Source organism: Symphalangus syndactylus, chromosome 11 (genome assembly GCF_028878055.3).
Source record: "Symphalangus syndactylus isolate Jambi chromosome 11, NHGRI_mSymSyn1-v2.1_pri, whole genome shotgun sequence".
Lineage (NCBI taxonomy): Eukaryota > Metazoa > Chordata > Mammalia > Primates > Hylobatidae > Symphalangus > Symphalangus syndactylus.
Genome location: NC_072433.2, coordinates 94,652,220 through 94,673,932, shown reverse-complemented (window position 1 = coordinate 94,673,932; position 21,713 = coordinate 94,652,220). Strand labels below are relative to the sequence as shown.

The 21,713-nt window shown below is 41.6% G+C and overlaps 1 protein-coding gene across 3 annotated transcripts in view; it reads left to right on the top strand.

Annotated features, from left to right (window-relative positions):
• The window catches only part of EFNA5 (ephrin A5), a 340,008-nt gene that overhangs the window by 29,827 nt on the left and 288,468 nt on the right, over window positions 1–21,713 (top strand). Inside the window, exons 1-2 of one of the 3 annotated variants that reach the window (XM_055298024.2) lie at window positions 13,727–13,881; window positions 14,577–14,736. The exons of 1 other annotated variant lie outside the window; for it this stretch is intronic. In XM_055298024.2, the coding sequence (XP_055153999.1) occupies window positions 14,612–14,736 (125 nt within the window). In that variant the 5' untranslated portion in view covers window positions 13,727–13,881; window positions 14,577–14,611. Of the gene's footprint in view, window positions 1–13,012; window positions 14,737–21,713 lie in introns of those variants that run through there. One more of the 3 variants, XM_055298025.2, reaches the window with a different exon arrangement.

Here is a 21,713-nt window from a genome sequence, read left to right as displayed (position 1 = left end):
TGATTTATGGATGCTCCTAAAGCTGAAATTCTGGGGAGAGGTCAGTTTGCTGATATTCAGGTATCTCCAGTGCCATTTCTTCAGCTCCAAACTGTACATTGTTGGGTTTCAAAGTCAATTGGTACCAGACTGGGAGCAGTGGCTCATGTCTGTAATCCCATAATTTTGGCAGGCCAAGGCAGGCGCATCACCTGAGGTCAGGAGTTCGAAATCAGCCTAGCCAACATGGTGAAACTCTGTCTCTACCAAAAATACAAAAATTAGCTGGATGTGGTGGTGGGCACCTATAATCCCAGCTACTAGGGAGGCTGAGGCAGGATACTTGCTTGAACCTGGGAGGCACAGGTTGCAGTGAGCCAGGATCAAGCCACTGCACTCCAGCCTGGCCCACAGAGCAAGATTCTGTCTCAGAACAAAACAAAGTCCAGTGATACCAAGGAAAGAAAAGAATTACTGAATTAAAAGTATATAGTAATCTTGAAATCCTGACATGTACAACTTACCTATAATTAATGTAATTAATGGTAGTAACAATTATTAGAGAACAGCCTATATCTTTAACATAAGACCTCCCGATGGGCTGTATGCTTCTGCCTTGCCCTGGAATCTCAGAAGAGCATCTGGAATGATCCCATTAGACCTATGTCTCTCCTCAGCTCTGAACTCTTCACTCTTTCCCCTCATTCTGGACTTTATTTTTTTGGACAGAGTTTCACTCTTGTTGCCCAGGCTGGAGTGCAATGGCATGATCTCAGCTCACTGCAACCTCTACTTCCCAGGTTCAAGCAATTCTCCTGCCTCAGCCTCCCAAGTAGATGGGATTACAGGCATGCACCACCGTGCCCAGCTAATTTTTTATGTTTTTAGTAGAGACTGGGTTTCACCACGTTGGCCAGGCTGGTTTCGAACTCCTGACCTCAGGTGATCCACCTGACCCGGCCTCCCAAAGTGCTGGGGTTACAGGCATAAGCTACCACGCCCGGCCCGTTCTGGACTTTAAAAGTCTGTTTTGACAAAGGCTTATGATACCTAAAAGATCTGGCCCCTGCTCCCCCTAAGATATTATCCTTCTGCTTGTTCCTTCACTGGCTCTTCCCAGCCACTGTGGCCTCTTGCTGTTCCCCAAATACTCTGTGCACTCTTCCCTTTCAGAGTCCCTGTGCTTGCAGTTCCCTTTGCCTGGACCAGCTGTCTCTCGTATTGGTGTGGCTGCTCCCTTACCCCTCTGAGGTGTTTATTCAAATGTAATTTTCTCACAAGGGCTTTCCCTGTCTTCTTGCTCTAAGATTGCAACCCTCTCCTCCATTAGAAACTGCCTATTTCCTTTCCCTGCATGATCGTTTCCTTTGTATGTATCACTTTTTAATACATCATATATTTTACTGATTAATATTGCTTATTAATTTCTCTATCTACTAGAAAGTAAGCTTCATGGGGCAGAGATTTTAATCTGGTTCACTGATGAATTCCTAGCTCCTGGAACAGTGCCTGGCATATAGTAGGTGCCCAGTAAGTGTTTTTTGATTGCACGAATGATGACATCTTCTATTTTTGTCAACTCTGGCAACTCTACTCTCCAGCCTAGTAAAATTCCTCAAACCTATATCCACATAACTCAAAATTCCAAAAGAGGGCAGGCCCTTGCAATCCCAGCTCCATTTACAAATCTCAACAAGTATCCTGAGAGGCCTAATTTAGTAACATACTCTCCCCTGTAGTGGTGATAGGGCGGTGGTGGTGTTGCAGGGTGCTAGGCCATGGCAATGGATAACTTCACTAGGATCAGAAAGATGGGAGAAAAAGTTCTCCAACTGAAGGATGTTAAGCAGGCAGGCAGCGTTAGTTCACAATAGGATCCAACACTTTTATAATAAATTACTTTTTTAATTGTCTGTGCTACCTGTTAGACTGTAACATAAGCTCTGTGAAGTTAGGGAACAGCTTGGTATTGCTTGCCATTATATCCTAAAAGCATGGCACACATTAGAATATACTTGTTCTCAATAAATTTGTTAATGAATAAATGATTTTATATATTTATGATTGAATACATGAACGAATGAATAAATGAGTGAATAGCAAACTACATTGAAGGCAAATTATTAACAGGTTGTTTGGTGGCATCAGTATAAGGGAGATGTTATGTGACAGAAATGTTTAATGGTATTATGTTGAGACAGCTAGGTGGAGCCGTCTATAATTTGGATTTACCTGTCAACCTGCCCAAACAACACTTTCCTCTAGTACTCAGGAATGAAAACTGTGAATTTGCCTCAGGTAATTTTGTTTTCTTCGCTCCATTTCTGACTGGCTCCCTTTGAGGTTATCACATTCATTTTTTAGAAATGGAAAGACCTTCAGTTAGATCTGGATCTAGGTTTCAAGTATTTCTTTATGGTGGGTTTTGTATCTCTCTGCTGGGGTCTATTGTGTGGAGCTTCTCTGCTTAAAACTTCTGAGGGAAATCCTTTCCCAAATCTTTAAGAGTCACTTGACTGTCCCTCCCTCTTATCTCCACTGCCTTTTGTATAACCCTGATATCTGGTTCCTAATAGCAACCACAAGAGAAGACACAGTGTAAGGTACTAGCACACTCATTCATTTATTCATTCATTCAATGTATATTTATAGAGTGCCTACTACATGCTGTGCACAATGCTAAGCTTTGGAGAGATAATGGAAAGCAATTGAACTAGAAGAGGAAACAGATGAAATAGCCAAACAAGTGTGGAATTTCAATCAGGGCACAGGTGGTATAAAGAAAATGACCTCAGTGCCATATGGTTATTTAGAGGAGTCTTGGTCTATTCTCTGGGGTCAGAAGAGATTTGACTGAGGAAGTGACATCTGAGCTGAGGTTTGAAGGATGAATACAAGTTAACCAGGTAGGACCCTAAATGTTTTGGACAGAAGTGACAGCATAAGCAAAGACCTGGAGACAAGGAGTTGCATGGCTTCTTTGAAGACATGAGAGAAGGCCAGAGTGGCTGCAGTTATTGATGTGGCAACAATTCTATGAAGAGGTGAGAGGAAGGCAGGGATCAGCTGGCCAGGGCTTGGTATCCATGTTAAGGGTTTTATCTTTATTTTGAAAGATATGGAAAGGCATTTAAGTGGTGGAAGATGACACCAGGATTTCCCTTTGGAATAGATCAATCTGATTGCAGAATGGGATAGACATTGGGCAGATGTAAGATTACATGGCTGAGACCAGTTAGGAGGCAACTTGATATAGAAATGAAAATTTGAAAAATGAATTTTTACATTCCTTGACAGAATACTGACTCTTCTGCTTTATCAGGCCTGTCAGCTAGAAGTTCTCATTTGGGAACTGGTGGGGGATTTTATTCTGATCTTGGCATGCTGGAGAGCAGAAATGCCCAGAGCAAGGTAGCTCTGTCTGTTGAAAGAATAGATGCATTTTTTGGACTTGCTGTCTTTGAGCTATTGGAGTACAGTTATGTTGAAAAGTCAACCAGAAGCCTGGGGAGGTGGTTCTGATCATGGCAAACAATAAGTCCTAGAACAGAAGTTGGGAGACAGCCATAAAGAAACTATAACTGGAGCTGTAACTGTGGTTGGAATTGTTAAAGAAGATCATATTAGTAAAGACAGAATCTAAAGAAAAACACCTATATTTAAGGAGTGGGTACTATGCGTTTATTCATTTCACAAAGAATTATTAAGTTGTTTACTATGTGCCTGGACCTGGGCTGTAAGTGACAGATGAAGTGGTAGAAAAAAATAGTTGCAGGTTAAAAAAACAAAACAAAACAAAACAAAAACAACTCTGCAAGTGCGAAACGAAATAACAAACTCCAAAGGATAAGAACGAAGGGTAGCCAATGGTTCAGTTGCTGCCGAGGAAGAAAATGCAGTGAAAGCTGGAATGATGACTTTCAGTTTGTGGATTAGACTCCACCCTAGATGGCACACATTAGAAACTTGGAACAATAAACTTGGGCTAGTAAACAGACCTGGGGGACTGCATATAAGGGACCCTGACAAAACCTTCCTCTCATTTTAGAACTTTACAGGAAGATGAGATTTGACATATAATATTTTCCTTTATAATCTCACTTCCTTGAAATATATCTATTCCATCTATAGAAAGAGGGCTGTACTTTTCTGGGCCTGCCATGGCTGTCAGCCAAGAGCAGAGATGTTGTAATTTGAAGTTGACATCAAGATGACCCTTACAGGGTCACTATAGTTTCTGTCTCGTGGCAGATCCTCCTGCTGAAATATGGAGGTGCCATGATGTTAAATCAATAGTAGTGAGTGATGCAGAGATTTGAGTTGAAGCTAAACATAGCTTCCTTTGATTTTACCATTTCATTTTTCTTGCTGGACACCACTTTAGAAGAAGAATCACCTCTGGATAAATCATCTGCTCAGGTTTGCTCTTCTAACCAAATGACATTATCCAAAGAGGATCAGAAAAGCCTGAATGTTAATTGTATTCATTCAGGGTTCCAAGTAAGGCTTGTGTTGAAGACAAAGTCTCCCTATGAAATTTATAAAGTAGCAGAAACAAACATTGTTGTTAGAGATATTTGGAAAGTTGTGATTACCAATTACAAATTTAACACAAAGTAGTTCAGTAATGAAAAGGTTGTGAAAGAATAACAACAGTTGAGCTAAATAATATTCAAATTTTTATTTCCCATAATGTAAGAAGAAGATGTATCTGTTATTTGTTGCTGTATAACAAACACCTCAAAATGTGAGGACTTACAAGAACCATTGGCAGTTCAGGCTGGGCTTTGGTGCACAGTTCTTCTAGTCTCAGCTGGGCTTCTTCATGCATCTATAGGCATCTGCAGGCAGCTGCCAGTCATCTAGGTAGCCCTGTTTCTGGGGATTGGATTGGACACTGGGAGTGACTGGGCTACATGCCCCTCATTAACCAGAATGCTAGCTTAGGCTTGTCTGCATGGCAACTGGACAGCCTTCTTACAGGAATGCTTGAAGACTGCATGAGGTAGGGCTCAAAATTGGTACGGCATTGCTTTTGCCACATTCTGTTAGCCAAAGCAAGTCACAACATCAGTTCAGGTGTAAAGGGTAAAAAATAAAACAAAACATAACAAAACAAAACTCTTATCTATTGTTGGGGAGGGGGACTAATTGCAAAGTTACACTGTAAGGAGGCAATTTGGGCCATTTTGCTATCTACCGCAGATGATGCATCATTTTTATACCATTTGATTTATATATAGGTGGATAAAATGTACAATATTTGAACACTATCTTTGGAGGGGAAATATTTTTATTCTTTTCCTTGATGGCAGTTTCAAACTAGGACCTTCCTTAAAGCAACCAGTGAGGATAGAATTGTGTTAATGGAATCATTTTCTACTTCATTTTTGTTTCTGTAACTGTAAGGAAAATCCTCACGTTTTCAGTGGCTGTTACTCTAGGTCTGTGTGACATAACCAATCGTAGACAAAGCAGAACTTCTTAATGGCAAGAAACACTATCTAGCTGCTGGCCTGGTAATCTTGTATAAAAATTTCAGAATTGCCATTGGGAAAAGAACATTTACTTGACAAATGGTGCTATTTCCATTTTTGTCTGCCCAATTTTAAACTCTCTCTTATTACAATGGCAAATTCAGTCCCCAGAATATATTGAACAAGTGAAATGCATAACTGGAAGATACACACTTCACCACTTCACTTTGTAACATGTAGACTTATGGATGCAAGGACATTTCATGGAAAGGGAGTTTTAAATTATTTTGCTTGCATATAGAGAAAATAAAACTTTTTGATGTCTTGGCTCAAACTGAATGGGATCTCAATAGCCCAGGTAGTACTTTAAGATGATTTATTATTATGCTAATATTGTAATGTAATATTAATTATGCATTGGAAGTGTGCAGAATACTAGATAGTCCACATAAAAGATCCTGATGGATTTCAAGGAAAAGGGCTAAAAATGCACTCTCCTAATCCACAGGAAAAGAGGGTAATTCAGAATCTAGCTGAACCAATAAATCCTATTTAATTTAGCATACATCACATGCCAAAAAAAGAGAGACTAATGGAAATGGAGAGTGATAATCTCTGATTAAAACGTAGTCATCTTAAGAGCACACGTTCCTCCCCAGACTTGAGTTTAGAAAGAGTCCATTCAGTAAAATATTTCTCATTTAAAAAAAAAGTTTTGGCCAATAATCCTCTGCATTATTACCTGATGTTCTAAGATCATAAGTTAAAATGGTTTCTATAGAGACCAGCTTTATAACTATTATCCCAAACTACGAGATGAAATGCTTTTAAAAAAATTATACCTTAAACTGTAGCTTAACAGCATCACAATAAAATTTACAATGTTGGCATAAGGCATTTAGAAGTCTCAGACTAGAGTTATAAATCTGCAGTAGGAGAACAATTTTTCCCAGACTCGAAAAATACTGACACCAAAATCCCCCTAAAGAAGTCTTTTATCTAAAAAAAAATACACATAATATGAGGAAAGAATATCTTAGTTTGCCATAATTCTGTACTTACTTTGCTTAGCCAGTTTAGATCTGGAGGGGGAAGAAAAGTAAAGCCAAAGCTAAAACAGGGGCTTAGAAACAGCATTTTCTATTTTATATAATCATGCTTACTAAGGGTTATATCCTCTATTGATCTTTAAGTAGAATTCTCACAGAAGTTGATGAAAATATTTGGCAAAAATTGATGGAAAAATAAGTTCTTTCTCTCTCTGTCTGTATGCTCGTTACAGATGTTCTGTGTGTGTGTGTGTGCGTGTGTGTGTGTGTGTATCAACAAAATTTTTAAAAAATATATCAGGTTTTTAGAAGGCTCTAAGCAAGTAAAAGAATACAAAAATGCATACTTACATGCTTTTCTTCTACCTGTTGGGAGAAACATATCCTAATTATTAGTTTGAATGCAGAAAAAAGTACAAATTAAGCTTGTTTCTGAAAATTCTATTTATATTCTTTTTTTAAAAGCAAGTATGCTGTAGATATCTATGATTACCATTGTAATAAAATGTAAATACCAACTTTTGTTTTCTTTGATAATATATATTCATGGTAATATGTATTCTTTTAAGCAAGGTATATAGTGTGTTATTTAAGAATTTGCAAAGAACAATTCAGGAGAGTATATATATATACTATATTTTAAATTTATTTTTATTTTTAGAGACAGGGCCTTGCTCTGTCATCCAGACTGGAGAGTGGTGTGATCATAACTCACTGCAGCCTTGAACGCCTGGGCTCAAGAGATCCTCCCACCTCCGCCGAGTAGCAGGGACTACAAGTACGTGCTACCGCAACTGGCTAATTTTAATAATATTTTCTGAGACAGGGTCTTGCTATGTTGCCCCAGCTGGTCTTAAACTTCTGGCTTCAAGTGATCCTCCTGCCTCGGCTTCCCAAATGCCCTGGGATTATAGGCTTGAGCCACCACACCAGCCAGAACAATACACTTTATGCTGATTGAGCTATTAGATTTGTAAAATACAGATAAATTTTATTTGGTAATTTTAATGAAAAAATCTGATGAGGGAAATACAGAGGAGTAGAATGTATATGCACATTTTGTTAGTAAAAGACAACCTGAAAATGGCTTATGGGAATAAAATTACTTACAAATGTAAGCTTTTTGGTTGAAAACTGGTCACATAACTGTATGTATTGTATATGTACTGAAATCTAGATAATGAAAAGTGATGTGGAAATTGGTTACATCAACCAGTCCTTGCTTGCTTTTTAAAAAAATTTCATAGGAGCACATACGCATTTGTAATACATAGAAACATAACACATATTTACTAATATGCCTAATTATATGGTTTATGTTGTTTACCAAAATGACTGCTGAAAGTTCTGTGTGTTTAAGAAGTTTACTGTTGGTTTTATTTAAAATATGCTTTGAAATGGGCAAAACAACAAATAGACTAAGTTCATAAATAAAAACATTTTAAAATGCCTCTTTCAGATTATTGCAGCAACTTGCAGGACTGCTTCTGTCTCTCTGTAGATTTAAGGAAATAAATTCTAGCAAACCCCAGAAAAGGAAGGGGAGAATGAGGAAAAGGGAGAAAATTCATGATGGAAGTTGAAGGTCACAGGAATGAAAGGAGAGATGTAATACTCTATAGATTTTTTTTTTTAAGATTGTACACAGAAGAGATAACTAGATCAGGAATAGAAAAGGAGCTTTTCTTAAAGTCTCTGAGGAGAGAAAAGTCAGCAAAGAGTTATTTCTGAAGATTCTTAGGAACTTGTTATAAAAACAGGTGGGGAGGAGAGAGTGCTTTATTGGTAACTTCAAACAGTCTGTGGGCAGGACAGCTGAGTCACAGTTTGGTGATAGGATCTGAGCTTCTTGGAGCTTCAGAATTTATTCTAAATGTTCTAGGAAAATAGCAGAGTTAGCTTAAATACCATTATGTTAGTCATCCGTTAGAAAGTTTTGTGTTTAATTATTATTTATTTAATTTTTGCTCTAGAGTTTATTTTCTTTATGATCTCTTCTGGATACTAGTTCTAATTTAACTGCTATATCAAAGGTTGCTTAGGACTGAGGAATTTGATTTGCCAGCTTATTTCATTTATTTGTCTAGGCACCCTGAGACTATAGAACTCTACTTCTATCTGGTGGCAGCTAATTCAAATTAAAAACTAGTCTAAAAAATAAGATTAATCCATATTTAAGCTTTGCCCTGCAACCACATCTTGGAGATGGCACTCACAGATAATTTTGTGCCATGTAAAAATTATTTAAAAGTATCAGTGTCACTTCACATTAATAGAGATCATGAAATTCTCTAAGGTATCAATATTCTGGCCTTCATGGTGAATTGGACTACTTCTCCAGATAAGTAAGTGCAGAACTTACTTTTGCCTGAAATATTAGTTAAGGTAAAAATAAATTACCAGTGGTTGTTTATTGAGATCAGTGGTTCTCAATCCTCTATGCTCATTAGTATTCCCTGGAGAGCTTTTAGGAATTGTAGATCCCAAGTCTGCCTCCTGACCAACTAAAACAGGAAGCGGAGCCCTGGTATTTGTTTTGTTGTTGTTGTTGTTTGTTTGTTTTTTAATGCTCCCTAGGTGATTCTAATTTGTAGCCAAGGTTAGAACACTGATCAAGGTAGTTTAAGCCCCCAAAATTAAATAAACACATAAATTCCTATTTGTGCTTTGAGGCATATAAATTATTGCTTCAATGGCACTTGCTCTAAACCCACCAGCGCACCCAGTGGCCTATAGCTTTAAATGGAAACAGAATTGCAGATAAGCCCTTTTATAGTCCATTACCAACCTATTTTTTCAGGTCTGAGCTCCCTACAACACTGTCTTGTCAAACTCGAAGCATTCGAACACTGTCTGCATTTTTTTGTCCCCATGTTTTTAGGTTCTTGCTGTTTTCTTTTTGTTATACATTCACCTCCTCTTATACCTGGCAAGATACTTATATTCTAAAGGCCATTTAAAGTCATTTAAAAGTCATTGCTTCTGTGACACTGGGTGAATTATAATAAAATTATTTTATATAATGTTGATTTGTATAAATTTAAATCACATGAATGCTTTCCTGAAGAGACAAAGTCACATTATCTAACGGTAAGTGTACAGTAAATAATATAGCCCTTCAAACTCTATTCAAGTACAGCAGGTCCTCAACGCTGTTTGGTTGAACGTCACTTCGTCATAATGGTGATGAGAAAAAAAAAAAATTGATTCCAGGCCATGGCCACTATCTGTGTGGAGTTTGCACATTCTCCTCATGTCTGCGTGGGTTTTCTCCGGGTACTCTGGTTTCCTCCTACATCCCACAGCTGTGCTCGCTAGGTAGTGTCTAAGCTATGCACATATCTAAATATTCTCAGTATGAGTGAGTGTGGGTGTGAGTGTGAGTGCACCCCAGGATAGAAGGGTGTCCTGTCCAGGGTTACTTTCCTCCTTGAGCCCTGAACTCCGGCCACCTGCAATCCTGAAATGGAAAAATTGGTTACATGATCTTACTTGTTTTTATTAATCTTTCTCAAATGTTTGTCTAGCTCACATTTATTTCAATGTTTAACATTAGAAGTGTTTTGGTCTTTATTTGGAAGTTTGGTGATATTTTTGTGACCAGAGATATGCATAGGAATTTAACTCTTGTTTATATCAAGTAGCCTATGGTGAAATTGTTTTCCTTATATATGCCACTTCGCTTAAAGTCACAATTCCCAAGAACCTATCCCTGACATTAAGGACTTACTGTATCTATCATCCTGCCGCCTAGTAACTTCCATACCAATAATTACTTAGGCACATAATCACAGAGTCATTTGATTTAGGTTTATGAATTGTTTCACATAGACATTCGAGTTATGTTATGAACAGCTGCAAATTTCAACATCTTATTCCAATGTCCTCTTTATGGAAGAGGAGAATGTATACTTTTTTTTTTCTGTTTAATATGGGGCTATTCAAACTTTAAATAATAGAGATATTTAAATATAAGGACATCCATATTTTTCTGATATATTGAATTTTCCCATTTGGTTATTGTATGTGTTTCAAATGGGAAATGAGTGGATACCATTTCTTTATCTTCACCTTTTTTTTGGCTTTGATGCCACAGGAAGCCAGCTTGCTAGCTCCCTGTTACCTGATAGTTCCCTGACTAAAAAGACTCTTCAGTGAGGATCAGCATTTTACCCTAGACAGGAGTCGTGAATTTTCTCTCTAAAGCTACACATATCTCTTAAAAGGGTCCAGAATATTTCCTGCAAAACTGTCTCTGTCATATGAGCACCTATTAGAGCCACTATCAGAAAAGCTAACGAAAGAAATCCATCTTTCCTGCAACAGAAAAAACAAACACACCCTAAAATGGGCCAAGAACTTGAACATCAGCAAGATTACAGACCAGGGAAAAAAGCAAATAACATTTTAACTGAAAATTTGATTTGAAAAATAAAAGCTTATCCATTGGTTCTCTCACTTCTTTCCCCACTTCTTTCTCACTGCTGGAACTTTGTGAAACATACAGATGATGGAAGAGCATTTGTGTCGACATTCTGAATTTCAATTTTTAATAATTAGGCAGATGGTTGGTTTGTGGTAAAGTCCATTATTGTACAGATTGCAATTTGTATCTAGTCACAAAACATAAGTTACTTTCCTAGCACGATTTCAGGATCTTTTCAGATAGGAAATATTACTGTAATTGCAAAACAACTTAACTTTTAGCCAACAGCCCATAACATCCAGGTACCTCCGTGCCCCTATGAACTGTTTCTTTTCCTCTCAAATCTTTATTGGTCATAGCCCTAGATTTCCCATCAAATTCAATCCGGCCTGAGCTGCAGGCAATGCCCCTGCTGGGTGCGGATTGCAGGCCCACCACTGGAGGGCGTCTGGACGCTTCTAAACAGCTCTGAAGCGCCTGGAAATCCCGTCTGAGGACTGGAAAGCGCAGGAGGGTGAACGTGAGATTTGATTTTATTGGGCTAATAAGTAAAAAGGAGTGCAGGCAGGTGTGGGAGCAAAAGTAAACTGACTTTTTTCTCCTGGGGATCTGCCCTTCCCACTAAGGCAGAAAACTCCCTAGGGAACATGAGAAAAAATACCGCTGCTCCCGAGCCCGCGGACCCCTTAAGGGCGGGCCTTGGGGGCCTGTGGCCCAGCAGGGCAGGCGTCGGGCTCGCTTCCTGGGCGCTGGACCACAGTGGGGACGCGTCCCGAGGCGCTGGGACAGTCTCGCTGCCAGGAGATCGCTCTTCAGTGGCGGCTGAAGACCAGGCTTGCAACCTGCCCTTGAAGTCCAGGACCGAGGGGCCTTTTCCAACAATAAAGGAACTGCTTTCCTTCCCACACCCCACACCCCCCGCCCCCGGCCCCCATTTCTTTCCTCACTGGGTTCGTTAAAGGCGTTAATTCTTTGGGGAATGGGCAGCAAATCACCCTCAAGGTTGAAATGGAAGAGGTGTGAGGTTATTTCTGAAGGGCTCGTCTGCCGCATTCATTTCCTGTCTGTGGAAGGTTCGCGCTGAATTGTAATCACTTTAAACTGTGATTTGCCTGATTTTTAAAAACGTGTTTTCAGAGCATCACTTTAAAGAAAACTTGCTTCCTGCCCAAGAATCTTTAAATCCCAAGTGGGAAGAGGAGGGCTGAAAGGCACAAGGGGGGTGCTCAGATTTCCAGATAACCCAGCGCCAGGCAGCGTGCGGCGTGGAGAGCGGGTGGAATGGACAGGAACGCGCACTCCCTGAGGCTCCGTTCCAGCCCATCCGTCACCTGCGGGGCACCAGAGACAGATGCCGGCTCTCCAGCCAAAGGGTGGGCACAGGTTCCTTTAAAATCGAAAGACCCTACTCCCAGGTAAAAAGATGTCAAATCATTCCTTAGCCCAGACGGAATTCAGCACCGAAAGGGTTACACGTGGCTGCCGGGCTCGGGCGCAGGAGAGGGCGCCTCGGCACTCCCAGTAATTCAATTAGTCAGGTTTCTGGAAGGTGGGGCGGGAGGAGGGGGTAGGAGGCGTGGGGAAGGGAGGAGATTAGGAAAACGCCTCTTTCTCGTGGAGCAAACCAATCCGGTTGGAGTAAAGAGAGAGGAAAAACCCCCAATCTGTAAGCAAATAGCAGGCCGTTCCCTGACTGGCTGCTCCAGCTATCCCCCCCACCGCGCTCCCACCCTTCCCAAGTAAAGTGCATGGAAGGGAAAAAAAAAAAAAAAAAAAAAAAAAAAAAGGCAGTCCACATGACCCGGGCCGCAGCGGCAGCAGCGCTGGCTGGGCGCGGGCTGGCCGCACCTCCCCCTGCTCTGTCCGGAGCTCACACCCGCGCTCGCGCCGCCCGCCCGCCAGCCCCGCTCCCCGCGCCCCGCACAACACGCTTGGGCGGAGCCCCATCCCCCCGCCCACGTCCACGTTCACGCGCGCGGCCTCGCGCTCTGCTGAGGCTGCTGCCGCTGGGTCGCCGCCGCTGTCGGCTTTCCACGCAAGTCATTAACGAGGGGGCGTGCCCGAGGAGATTTTTTTCCCATAAAGCATTTTTTCTCTCTCTTTTTTTCCCCCTCTTTTGCAAAACTGACTTTTACAAAACCCCTTCCACTTCTTGCCAGTCGTTTCAATTCCTCCTGGGCTGCTCGTGCTGCTGCTGCTGCACTCAAGTTTATTTATTTTCCCGCCTGGGTAGGGGTTTTAGGATTCGGTTTGTGGTTTTCACCTCTGTTGCTGCTGTGCATAAGGAGGGAACGAGGAGCAGCTGCGGGAGGATCGGGAAGGTTTTCTGATGTAGTCATCGGGGAGGTGCCACTCGCTCGTGCGCTTTTTTTTTTTTTTTTCCTCTTTTCCCATTTCAAACTGATTGATGCATCTCTAGAAGTTGCTAGGCTTGGACCCGCTGGAGTCGCAGGGACACTTCTGAGAGCTCACCCCGGGCTCTTGGCACCGCGTGTGGGGGCTCAGTCTCCCTCTCGGAAGGCGATCGGAGACTGACATCGGCCCATCCAGGAGTTGGAGGGATCCATTTGAAAGTGATTGTTTCCCCTCCCGCTCTCCAGCCGAACAGTTGGGTTGGCGTCGTCTTGCAGGTTTAGGCATCCTAGCTCCGCCAGGCCGGCTGGTCTTAACCTCTGCTCTTCATTCACTGTGGTGCACCCACACCCAGCCAAGGAAAGCACGCGCGAGAAATCCCCGAGGCTCGGCCAGCACCCGGGGTGCCCTCTTCCGCTACCGCCGCGGTTTGACTCTGCTGGGGGACCTGCCGGAAGACGCGAAGAGCCAAACTTTTCTTTGAGGTTTTCGAGGCAAGACCGCTTCTCGCCTGCGCAGCTGCCGCTTAACCAGTTCCAGGACACCGACAAGGCTGGGTTGCGGCTTCGGATCCCCACCCTTCTCGGCGCACCGCCTGGTACCGCAGCACCTACGACTCCTCTGAGATTTCTGGGGGTCGCCCGGCTAAGGCACAGAGGAGGCTGAGGAAAGGGGTTCTCAGACTCCCGGGACCACAAGCGCGAAGCCCCCTATCTGCACGTCGCCCTCCTGCAGTTTCCTACCGGCCGCCAAAGTAACTTGGAGCGAAGCGGGGCGCAGTGCTAGGGCCCCGGGCGGTGGCGGAGCCGTGCGTAGCCTGCTGCGCCGACGCTGAGCCGGGCCCGGCGGGCCGGTGTATGTCTCCCCGCGGCTGCGGCGCGCAACTCCCGGTGACTGTGCAGCGCGCGCCGCCGCCTGCCCCGACCAGCGCTGCAGCCGACCGGCCCGGCGCGCACCTCCCTCTCCCGGGGTGACCGGCCTGCCGCCGCCGCCCGAGACACAGCTTGGCACCTCTTCCCCCGCCCTCGCCGCCGCCACCACACACACGCACGCTTCTCTCCATCTTGTGATTCCTTTTTCCTCCTGAACCCTCCAGTGGGGGTGCGAGTTTGTCTTTATCACCCCCACCCCACCGCCTTCTTTTCTTCTCGCTCTCCTACCCCTCCCCAGCTTGGTGGGCGCCTCTTTCCTTTCTCTCCCCCTTTCATTTTTATTTATTCATATTTATTTGGCGCCCGTTCTCTCTCTGTCCCTTTGCCTCCCTCCCTCCGGATCCCCGCTCTCTCCCCGGAGTGGCGCGTCGGGGGCTCCGCCGCTGGCCAGGCGTGATGTTGCACGTGGAGATGTTGACGCTGGTGTTTCTGGTGCTCTGGATGTGTGTGTTCAGCCAGGATCCGGGCTCCAAGGCCGTCGCCGACCGCTACGCTGTCTACTGGAACAGCAGCAACCCCAGGTAAGCCGGTAAGAGGCGGAGAGCCGGGGCTACCCGGGCCTCGGGGCCCTGCGGAAGGAGCGGCGGCGGGGATCGGCGCGCATCAGCCGCTGGCGGCGCGCACCCTCGGAGCCTGCGTCGCCCGGGCGCTGATGGCTTGAGGCGTCGGCGGGAAGCGCTCGCGTCGCGCCCCTCTTTGTTAAGCCGCCGCGGAAAGGCCAGGTGCCCCTGGGAGTCCCCGGGGCTGCCTAGACCAACTGCTTCTGCGGGGCGCCGAGAGACTCGGAAAAGGGCGGGAGCCGGGGAGTAGGGACTTCTCCGCTTCCCAGCCCCGGCATCTGGCTGGCATCCGGGTCCCGGCGCGGGGAGCCCCCAGTGTGCGCCGCCGGGAGCTCCTGCCTGGAGCGTGGGTCCGCAGGGACTGTGGAGAGAACCCGCCAAACATCCCCCAAAGTTTTTTTTTTTTTTTTTTAATTTTAATTTTCCCTTCTCTTTTCCCAGTGCGCGCAGAGAGAGCGCACGGGCTGGGGGAAGTGAGGGGGGCTGGGAAGCCGGAAGCTTTAGGTTTTTATTTTCCTCTTTAACTGCGAGGAAATCATTCGGCCCCTGAGTCAGTCTGGGCCCGGCGCGCCTGGCAGTGGAGAGGATTCTCCCATCTTCTGCATCCCTCCACCCACCCCAGTGGGTTCAAGGTGCCGGAAAGTTTGATCTAATGCCGGGTTACGTCATGTGTGCGGAACAAGCTGCCAGAGTTGGCCGAGCCGGGAGGTGGTAGCCCTTCGCTCGCGGCCTGGCGATTTGCTGCCGGAGGAACGCGCGCGATTACCTGGAACCGATTTGTAGGCGTCCTCGAAGCCCGCCGGGTACGCGGTAGACTAGAGGTGGGCGCCTGGGGCCGTCCTGCGCGCGTGCTGGACACCGGCCAGTCGCAGACGTCCCATGTTTTCGGACCCTGGAAGTGGAGTGGGGAGGTTATCCAGAGTGCCCGGCGGGGTGCTCCAGGTCTGGAGCAGTTCCGAACCTTTATTGCTTCCCGGCCTGTGCACAGAAGTCGGCCCCGCTGGGCCCATACCGCACTGCTTTCTCTGGGACAGAGGCAAGCTTCCAGCTGTGTCCCGGTCCCAGTGCCCTCCTAGGTGCTATTTATTAGTAGTACCGATTGCATCTAAAATCACAGGTTTTTCACTGGGCTGGAGTGGAAGTTGGGAAGAGAGAGGCGGGAGGCCGAGGGGTTAGCCTAGAGTTGGTGCGCGCCCCGGGCTCCAGGAGAGAGGGTATCCGTGGGGGCCTCTAATTTTTTCTATCTCCGGCGGGCCCTCTCCGCCTGCCTCCAGCCTCCCCTCAGCATGCAGGCAAGAGAGGGATTCCCTGCTTGAGTAATGTCAGCGCAGATGAAGATGGGAAGATTTCCCCACAAGCAGTCCGCCGGTTACAGAACGGGGAGAGAGTTTCCCCTATCCCGCTAATCCGGGATAGTCTTACTCAGGTAGCCGCCCAAGTCCTAAATGAACCGCTGAACCGGAGTGGAGATATTCCTGAAAGTTCAATTCAAAAAACAAGAGTCTCCTGGAGGTGGGTGGTGGAATGGGAAGCGATTTCTTGTTTGACATGCCACTTACCACTATTAGGAAAAGAGAAAAAGAAGCCATCCTGCCAGAGGAGAGATGCCTTTTATTAAAGCTGACAAGACAAATAGAGCAAGCTTTCCAGTTGTGATGGTGTTAAAAGCAAGCCTCATTATGTTGGTTAGTTTTTTTCCCCGTTTGTGCTTTATTAGGCAGCATATACGAAGCAGAAATTTGTATCTCTGAACTTTACCACCTTATTAAATAAAGCAACACTGAAATAGTTTCGTTAAATTTGGGATATCTTGCTCTCGGTTGTCTTTTCTTTCCCACACCAAACTCCACAGTGTGGTCTTTTTCTCATGGCATTCATTTATTTGGATACTTGGGTGTTCCAGTCTTCCTGGGTTAAAACGGAAAGAACCAGCAACACCCCTACTCTAACCCCCCTTCTTAACCTGTCAAGCTAGTCTGAGTTAGTTTGAGGACATTTTATCTTAGGTTATCTCTGTTTTATGCTTTTGATACTGTTGTTTGGTTTGAGATTAGCACATTGATTTTTGTCACAGGTCATGTTTTTTAATAGATCTGCCCTGCCTGCAGAAAACTCTTCTGCTCAGGATGCCATGGAGGCTTTGAACCTGCCCAGACAAAGTTAATCTGCAGAATTTTAAAATACCAAGAGTATTTCTAAATCGGTATTCTAATTTCAGGTTTGTGGAAATACCTTTCTGTTTGATCATTATCAGTTTGATAATGGCCAAAAGAAAGAATGATGTACCCCTCTTAACCCCAAGAGATACAGCCCTAACACTTATTACTCTTAGGAATTTATGGACACGTTTATCTTGGTATGTTATCACAGTTAAAAACTTACTTTAAAAATAATATTTTAAAAGTAGGCAGTTTTATCTCTGAAGTGTTGAATAAGATGTTGCTTTTTCGATGCATTAAGAAAAGTCAACTTGGATATAATTTTAAAGAGGCCACATGCCGAATAAGTATTTTAAAAATAAAAACTAACAGTTTTCCACAAACAATAGTAAGAAAATATTTCAGAAAATTTCCACGGGTTTAGAAAACTTTATAAATTCAGTGTTGTGCAATTCCTTTTCATATATGTTATTTCATAAAGTAAGCTAGCCGTGCCTTGTGTCTTTATATAGAACCTATCTGTTAAGATTTTGCTAAACTAGTAAGACTTCAATCTTTTGAAAAAAGAATAGAGGACTTTCATTGCAACGTAAATAATTTTTTTTATTTTTCCCTCAGAATATAATAAGTTCAGTGGGCACATTAAACTGATGATAACGTACACTGTGTCTAAACGAAGTAAATCTACTTTAGCTTATACTAACAGATTCAATTTGAAATTATGTTTAGGTAAAATCAGAATTAAATGTATCTTGATCACAGGGATTGAGTACAGTATCTTACTGTGTAACTTGAGTTATGTGTAACTTGTGTATCTGATAGGAGTTTATCTTCTACATGGAGTGTCATTACTGCCTCCCCATTGATAAATGAGCATCTATAGATGTAGTTTCATGGGAAAAAATATTAAATTTATTTGCTGTCAGAATAGTTTTACTGTTACAATCTATGTACCCAAGTATTCACTTCTGAGAAGTGGATACTGAGTTTTCAAATGCTGATAACTTTCTAGTTGGTAGTATTTATTGGATAGGGGACCAAACTGATTTTATGTGTTAAATTGGCACAAATTTGTGAAATAGCAACTGAGAACTATCAGTTTGAATAGAAATATATGATAACATTTTCCTAAATGCATCTTCTGTATTTCCAAAATTTGAAAACTTGTATAAGTTTTACCTAAAAGTGTAAATAATCAAATGATCCTTTTAATATTATGCTGAATTCTAAACTGGAATGTCACTAAGTAACTTTGAGTAATGAAAATCCACATCAAGAAGAATATAACTATTTGTCCTTAATTTCTTTAAGAATGTAAAAAGCTTTTAAATAATGTTAAAAAGACTTCCAGTAATAAAACTTTATTTACATTCTCCTTTAGTAGCTATGCTTATAAAGAGAGTCATAATACTAAGAACATGCCTCTTCATCTGAAGTAAGCCATAAGCAGTTTGGTGCTTCTAATAAGAATATACTTTTAAACATCGTGTGCATATTCAAACTTCTTCTTGGATTATTTTGACTATTTGTCGAAATGATATTAGGGTAATTAAATATATCTCCTACTGGTTGGCATTATTGATGCAATATCAAATAATACAGCGGCAAATATGACCAACACACTTTTAGGAATACCAATCCTCCTCAACCTGGTACTTTTCTTCTGTTAAGGTTTGAGTATCACCAATTTAAAAGGTTATACTCTTGAGAGGAAAATATCTCTGTAAGTCATCAAGGATTTACTAAACTTTAACCTAATCATGTTTTCTTTGGATTTTTTCAATTCTTGTAGGGACTTGTAAATTAAACATTTCATATTAGAGTAGCAGGTAATTGACACCTTTTAGTTTTGTTAACATGTAATCTTGGAGTTGTGAAAGTAATGTGAATTCTAGGTCAACACTCCCAAATCCTCTGGCAGTACAAGTCAAATGTATGTGGCTAAGAAGAGAGAAGTAGTAACATTTTTTTTTTTTTTTCTAATCATATTCCCTTGAGTATTTTTCTTCTTTCAAAATTTACTTGCTCCATTTAAAAAAAATCTGAGCCATCATCATTTTGATATATGTATACCAGTATACCAGCACTGTGACCTTTTCACTGACAAATAAATGAAGCCAGCATGGTTTAAATCTAAGAATTTGTTGTGAGTAAAGATTGAAAGTTTATCTTGGTCTTGAATGGGTTTCGTCACGAAACTTGGAAAGGATTGTCCTTACTTTTGAAATTTTAAATATTTTAAGTAATATTTTATATGTTAGAAATGTAAATGTTCTTCAAGTAAAAGGCATTAACTTTAAGCCTCAGTGTAACTTATCACAGTATTAGATGTATTGATGGTAATTTTGTTATTCTGAAATTTATATCAGAATTTATGCAAGTACCAGGATAAAAATAAGGCAGTATGATTGAGGTTTATAACCCATGTTTTTATGCATATATGGTTATAAGAGACATGAATTGACACCCCCTTTTTTAATCTAGAAATTTGTAAAAGGGAAGTATGCTTCCTGTTTTTTGGTGAGTTTTCCATAGAATTTTGAAAAGCAGAGTTAGCTACTAAGATGTGTTCTATTTGATTCATTTATATATTCACAATAAACTATCAGAAATGCTCAACTGTCTGATTTTTAAATGACAGGAACATTAGAGCTATTTGAGGCAGATTTGGCTATATAGTCTAATTTGGCATTTTCAGGGTAAGACCAAGGTCAGTAAACTACTTGTGATTAAAAGTATCAGAGTCTTCAGTAGTTTATTACTCTCTGTTAGGTGATTTTAGTGGTAGTAACTAAACCATCAGCTCACTGAACTAGTATCTTGTCATGTGTGTTGTGGCTGAAAATAGCTTCAGAATCTTCCACCTTTGAAGGCTGAGGATCAGGTTTGGAGGGAACACTTAGTTACTTGGGTGCAAATTAACCTTGTGAATTTCTTGCCATTTAATCTTGCAGAATGCCTTCTGAATAGGCATTTCACTGCATTCTGTCCACTGGCCTGGTTTCCTGTTGGATAAGGACAGATAAAGATGAGCACCTCCTTTTCTCCCCTGTTGCTATGAACGAAGCAAGCTACCAGCTTCATGCTGGGCCAAGAAAATGAATGAATACAATTAGTCCTTCAGGAGTTCTGGCCTTTGCTAGCTTGGGATAAGTATATGCCAGAAAATTTACCTTTGAGAGAGAGAAAGCATTAAAATAAAAATGAACAAAATAGGAGAATATGTTAAGAATGGAATTTTACATGTTGGGTAGCATTTGGTCTAGTGCTTCTTGGTTTGTTTTTTCAATATAAATTTAAAAATTTTTTATAAGATACCATTCAACCCTTCTCATTTTTGTGTATGTGTTGAATAACTTCTGTAGCAGTAAAGACTTAAAAAGCTGTGATATTTTGTTTGAAATAATGAACGACTCTATGTTGATGACTCTATATTATCAATTTTCTTTTCAGAAGCAGTATACAAACTGTTAAAATAGCATTCCTGATTAGAATATCTATGTTGCAAAGGAAGCCTCAATTTCCCTAAGCACAGTGAGGAAGGTCCTTGCCTCTTACCCAGGACAACTCAGTCAGATCAGCCTTCTGAACTGAGGAAAAAAATTGCCCTTTGATCATTTGTGACGGATAACACCTTCATTTTCAGGTATAAAAACCTCAAAGAGGAGTATAAGAAATGAGGTATTAATATTCACTTTTAATAATTTGTCTTACGATGGTGATCTTAGACAGCCAAACATCAATAAATTACTGTCTCTTTTAAGGGCCTGATTTATATTATCAAATTTATATTTTAGTCTGCTTTTCAACCTATGTCCTGAGCTGTTTTGTAGAAAAGTTTCTTGTGATGAATGTGAACTTCCAGTGCTTCTGAATAGGATATTACTCACTACTAGGAGATCTATTTCCTCTTAAATTTGTCTGCATTTATGTTTTCAAAATTTAGTCAGTCATAAAGGAGCACAATGACACAGGACCATCTAGCTTAAAATTAAAAATTAATCAAGTTTTTCTGACTACAACTATTTCGCATGATCTTGAGTAAAATCATTCCTAATATCTTCATATTCTTGATAGTACTTCTTATTGTACTCTCTAAAGGATTTATTGTAAACTGAAATCTATGTGCTATTTTCTAATTGAAAAATTTGAGTGGATGCAAATTCTTGTTTTTGAGGCTTCTGAGTATAATTCTCAAACAGTAAACCATGTAGTTCAATGAAAACATTATTTTAAAATATTGAAAACTCTTATTTAGGCTAGCTAGTTGCTGAGAGACAGTAGTGTACCACAGTGATGGTTTGCTCAGCTTTCATTCAGGTAGAATTCTATCATTTTCAATAAGGAAAAATAAACCTTTGTCATCTTTAGAAACATCCTCCATACAACTGACAGTTGACAGGTTGAAGAAAATGTTACTGTCAGGTCTTATTTTCCACTCAAGTGAGGAATAAAAATAGGTTTGAATGATTTTTAAAAATCTATTTTAAAATTATTTCAAGATGGATAAAATGCTCTTAATTTTTGTATGCATATCAGAATTGATCTTCCAGTTGCTTTAGGGAGGGTCAGCAAAGTGTAGCTCAAGGAGAGATCATCTAACAGTAAAATTCCTATGATTTTACTTTTAAAAAGTCAAGTACAGTTGATTTGATTGTAATAGGATATTACTGCATGTTTTATGATTGGATTCTTAGGAGATATAAGATATAAATATTCTTTCTATTATTGCTTATCAAGTGACCTGATATTCATGACTGATGATCACGATTCTGGTAT